Below are 5,651 nucleotides of genomic sequence, written 5' to 3' on the forward strand. Positions count from 1 at the left end.
TGTGATATGTAATGGACCTAAACATTTTTTGGCCTAGTTTTACATGTGCATTATGTAGTTGAGTTGTGTGGGCTCTCCATTATTTACCCACCACCTAGCACCTTCTGGTGTGTTCCAGAAACTTCTTATGCATCTATGAACTTAATTTATTTTATATAGTTCGATAAAAGCTAAAATTTTTATTTATTTATTGGTAAATCAAAAATATTTATTCCTAATATATATATATAGAAGGATTATTTGTTGACTTATCACATGCAGGTGCTAACATCATACACATATGTACAAACATTCATTGTACACCATGTAAAAATTCTCGAGGATTGAAACTGAAATTATAGTTAATATTAAATTCTGAACATTGCCACATTAATCAATTTAAATTTCATCAATTAAAATTTATTAAACAAAAATTTGTCAAAAATATTTGTATTCAAAATAAGATTTCTACTTTTTTATTGAATTATTAAATAAGTGTTTGAAATATACACACACATATATACTGTAGAAATATTATCTAGTAATGAATTTTATAAATTATGTGTAAATTTACAAATTCATCCATGAATATGCCACTAGTATACTAAGAATATAAATGTGAATAAATTTGAACAAATTTTTAATTTAAAAAATAAGTACTTATAATTCATTTATATTCAAAGACAAGTATACTATAATAATTTTTTATAATATTATTATTTTTCACACACTAACTAAACTCAAAAAAAGTATATAACGGGCCTAAGTCCTATGGGATATGTAATGGATCTAAAAATTTTGGGCCTGATCTGACTTTTGCATTACGTAGTTGGGTTTTTTGGACTCTCCTTCGTTTATCCACCTCCCAACAACTTAGGGAGAAATTTCTTATATATCTATAAAAACACTCCATTTTATAGGTGATGGATATAATATTGTAAACACTATATCAAGTTATATAAACATTTCTTTCATTATTGTTTTCATTTTTAACACCACTACCAAAAACATTCAAATGTGTGGATGTACTAACTCATTACCCATGGTTAGCATGCACCTTATTTTATTTGGTTGGTGTTAAACTATAATATGGATGTACTAACTCTTATAATAAAATATATTGTGGCATATCATACTCCCAATACCTGTGCAGGTACGTCTCACTTAGCTTGAAGAATAACTTATGGGCACCCTAATTATGGAAAACATTAATACAAACTAACGTCCTTTTACATACTGCATAAGAACGTGAAAAGTAATACAATGCATAAAAAAGTTATACAGGGAGCCTACCCAAAAACCAATCTCAATATTTTGATGAGTCAGTGGCTTGGTCATTTGTTTATCTTCGTGAGACAGTAACGATATAGAGTATGATCAGGAGTGATAGCACCATGGAGGAGAAGATTGAGGTTAAAACCGAGAATCCAATGTGTCGACAGTAGGAATCATAGACATTGCACATCTTGTGCCATCCTACATTTGAGTTTCCTTTGAGTCCTAAGTAGGCTGCTTCACCTGAGGCTCCAGTTGCCGAAGCTAAAATCCCTAAGAGTAGCTGAGCACAAAAATGCAATGGTTAATAAATAAAGTATTTTACATGATGTCTTATAACTGTGTATATATGGAGATTTTCCATCACTTACCACATCTACGGAGAAAACACATGACATCAACTTTGTTGATGGTGTAGAATGTTTCACAAGTGCAAAGAAAGATAAGATGGTCGTAATTATGCTGTAGAAGCAAGTCACTGAGAGAACAGCTGACGAATATCTGAAAAATAATCCATGTCCGCAGAGGGTCATAAGCAAGAACCATTTGCATTAATTTTACTGTGCAAAACAAAAACTGCACTTACATGAAAGCTGGTATATCAGTGAATTCAGCTGCAACAGATGCTCCGTAAGGTGGGAAAGGCACCGGAATCCTTTCGGTTTGCTTACTGGTCACTAGAGCTACAAATGACGTTAGGGAGGTTGCAAACAAGAAGACCCTCAATATCACATCATGCAACACAAATTTGCTAGTGGTAGTACTGGCCTGACTATTCTTCTCAAGCTCTAGTTCCACTGCTGGGGATCTGGGACTGATTGAGGCCATGGATATTTTACTTTGTATTTTACTGTAAAACAAGAATGGATGCAGATGAGGTTGAGAAGATTTGTGAATAACTTGGAGCTATGGATCAGTATTTATACGAGTGTTCTCTGGATGCCTAGACAGCGAACGTTCTCAGTTCATCAACTTGGCTTAATTAAAATATTAGAACAAGGAAACACATGAGTCAATTGTATGACTATAATAATTTCATGGTTAAATTAATTGCACTAGCTAGGAGTAAACTAATTCGCTTCTGGCAGCTGAATTAGTTCTGTTTAAACCATATTTAAATTCTAGTCAAAAAACCATATAATATAACGGTACCAGAAATATTATCTTAATAAAAAGAAACCCACGTAGCATATCAATTTTGAACATTGTTCTAAAAGTTAAAACGTTTAAACAATAGAAATAAACAAGCATTAGCACCATGTTTAAATTCTATTACGTACACAGAAGAAAAATGAAGGGGCTGCACATGTTTAATATTCTTCACCATGTGAAACACTCTATTAGCACCATTCACGTACACCAGCTAGCATCAAATATATGTGTAAAGTGTACCCATATAGAAAGTCTGGTTATATTAAACTAAATTACTTTTTTGTTCTGGGGACTTGGGAGCTATGCATTTGGTCATCGGACAAAAAAGCATGCATGACTTCTAATTCTAAATTTTGAAATCTTGAAATTAAAATATAAACAAGTATGCAGCACGTAAAAGTATTTTGATGTTGAAAATTGTTGTGGGAGTTGCCATGTACAATTAATGTATATATTTTACTTTGTGCTAAAACTGCTTAAAGTGAGGGATCCCGATATCAATGCAAACAAACTCGTATGATTTTTGCAGCGGAGGTATATTTAGCTGCATATAAGTGTTTACATGTCACTATATAACCATGGCGTATTTTGTTTAATGAGGGGTACAAATTAACGTGGAAAGATACCAACGCCCTTACCGTTCCTTTAAAGAGATTTGACCCAAGTACACCAAAATAAAAGGGAAAATATTCTGAGTTTTGATTGAAATGAACCTCTTAATCACATAAATAGCACCAACTAAAACATCTTGACTCAATTATCATGTCATTTTAATCAAAATTCCGTATACAATTTTATGCATGTAGGACTCAAAGATGGTGTAGCTCGTACTAATTTTGAAGTGTCATTATTGGGAAAGACAGCCCATTTTTGACCTAATTTAATTTTGACAATATAGAGTAGAATATATTTAAATGAGTGTGAAGTTTAATTTTGGCAAATTTGAACTGTCATTTGAAATTTTTGTCCTAATTTTAATCTTTAAGAAAAAAATTTAGTGGTTTAGTTTTCAAGGTATTCTGTCAAAAATAAAAATGTCACAAACAATTATTTTTGACAGATTGACTAATTTTGATGTCCTTAATTTCAATGCGGGAGTCTGTGGTATGAAGAAAAAAAACGACAAAATTACAGAAATCCTTTGTAATGTAAGGCATTACAAAAGTATAAATTTATACAATGCATGTACACAACTTTTGTACATATTAAAAACTTTTTCTTTACCTATTCATAAAAAAAATCACATCTAGCCGGATTTATTATATTAAATAATTTTAGATAATATTATCATAGATGAGGACACATTTGTTTGGTTGGTCATGTTAACCTTCAAAATAAACATGACCATAATATCTTAAATAAAATAAATGAATAAGACCCTTAGATGTAATGAAAGGGAGGTTCCCAGAGTTATTTGGTCGGGAGCATTTATTCCTCATAACAAATAGGCTATCTCTATTTCTCTATATATGTATGTATGTATGTATAGTGTGTTATACCAACTCATTAAATAACAATTATCTTTGTGTATTGTTTAATAAACAAAATGGAAACAACTTGACCTCATCTGCTCAGGTGAAAAACTGTCTTCAAGTAGACTCTCCTACAAAATTAATAAATAGCTTTGTTGTTACTCGCTCTACATGATCTCTCATAGTGTAAAATTGTAGATTTGAGACTTGTGAAGGAGATTTTCACATTCTCAAATACTTTTAAAAAAATTGGTTCATAAATCAAATTTTTTGTAATAACCGAAATTTAAATTTCAGTTCATTTATAAAACCGAAATAAGTTCGGTTCAGTGTTTAATAGAAAATTTTGATAATTTTAGTTTGAGTTAACGGAGATTTTTTTTGATTTGGTTTAGATTAACGGAATGCACACCCCTACCCACTCCTAATGAGGGGTGTGCAACCCTGACCGAGATCCTTTGTATTTACTAGGAGACTATTTAACTGGGGTTCACATTTCTGTTGGTACATGTGGTTTAAGTAAGACATATACAATATTAATGTTAGTGCACAAGAACAATTGACCTGAACTTTATAATTACAGAACTTCCACAATTAGAGTCTTATTAATACAAATGAAATATAAGATAAAAAGACAAAAAAGACTATCCTCACTAAGACTTGCCTTGCTTCAAAAACACAATAATCAAAATCTATGTACTTCATTCATTTTATATACTTAGATACAAGATAAACTTTTATTTATTTATTCATAAATGAGAAATATTTATTTCTAAAACTATGTAGAAGAACTATTTGTTGAATTATCACATACACTTGCCAACATCATACAAACACACACACAGATATATATATATAAACATTCATTGTACTAAAAATCTGGAGGTTTGAAACTGAAATTATATTCAATATTAAATTATGAACAATGCCATATTAATCAATATAAATTTTAGTTAATATTTATAAACAAAAATTTACCTAAAAATATTTTTATGCAAAACTAAGAGTTCTAATTTTTTATAAAATTATTATATAAGTTTTTCAAGTCCACAACCCCCCCCCCCCCCCAAACCACCACCACCCCCCCCCCCCCCCCCACACACATATATATCCTAGAAAAATTAATTAGTAAAAAACTCTATAAATTAGTTGTGAATTTATAAACTATATGCCACGTATATACTAAGATTATAAATGTTAATGAATTTGAACACAATTATAATTTAAAAAATAACTACTTTTAGTTCATTTATTTTCCAAGACAAGTATAATCAAATAATTTGTTTGTAATAATATTATTTTTAAGAAACTAACTGAACTAAAAAAAAGAGTATAGGATGGGCCTGAATAGTATGAGATATGTAATGGACCTAAAAATTTTGCGAACTAGTTTTACGTGTCCATTATGTAGTTGGGTCGTCTGGGCTCTCCATCAATTACCCACCTCCTACCAGGCTACCACCTTCTGGTGTGTTCTAGAAACTTCTTATGTATCTATCTACTTAATTTATTTTATTTATTTAGATAAAAGATAAAAGTTTAATTGTTTATTGGTAAGTCACAAATAATTAATCCTAATGTATGTAGAAGGATTGTTTGTTGAATTATCACATGCACGTGCTACGTCATACACACACATATTAATCAGTTTAAATTTTAAATAATATTTATAAACAAATATTTGTCTAAAAATATTTGTATGCAAAATTAAGATTTCTACTTTCTTATTTAATTATTAAATAAGTATTTGGAGTGTAAACACACACAAACGCA

General features: G+C 30.3%; 1 protein-coding gene across 1 annotated transcript; it reads right to left on the minus strand.

Annotated features, from left to right (window-relative positions):
• Positions 1 to 1,148: 1,148 nt before the first annotated feature.
• Positions 1,149 to 2,155, minus strand: LOC108202191 (CASP-like protein 1). The gene is made up of 3 exons (XM_017370574.2): positions 1,841 to 2,155; positions 1,626 to 1,755; positions 1,149 to 1,537 (listed from the first exon to the last, which is right to left on the minus strand). The coding sequence occupies exons 1-3, from the start codon at positions 2,080 to 2,082 to the stop codon at positions 1,322 to 1,324; spliced, it is 588 nt and encodes a 195-aa protein (XP_017226063.1). The 5' UTR covers positions 2,083 to 2,155; the 3' UTR covers positions 1,149 to 1,321.
• Positions 2,156 to 5,651: the final 3,496 nt, after the last annotated feature.

The sequence above is a fragment of the Daucus carota genome, chromosome 9 (genome assembly GCF_001625215.2).
Source record: "Daucus carota subsp. sativus chromosome 9, DH1 v3.0, whole genome shotgun sequence".
Lineage (NCBI taxonomy): Eukaryota > Viridiplantae > Streptophyta > Magnoliopsida > Apiales > Apiaceae > Daucus > Daucus carota.

Bases quoted from the DNA above. Each gene is read 5' to 3' on its own strand.
- LOC108202191 (XM_017370574.2), bottom strand. From the start codon at position 2,082: ATGGCCTCAATCAGTCCCAGATCCCCAGCAGTGGAACTAGAGCTTGAG. The intron at 1,756-1,840 runs GTAAGTGCAGTT...ATTATTTTTCAG, and splicing joins ACTGATATACCAGCTTTCAT to ATATTCGTCAGCTGTTCTCT. The intron at 1,538-1,625 runs GTAAGTGATGGA...TTTTGTGCTCAG, and splicing joins GTGTTTTCTCCGTAGATGTG to CTACTCTTAGGGATTTTAGC.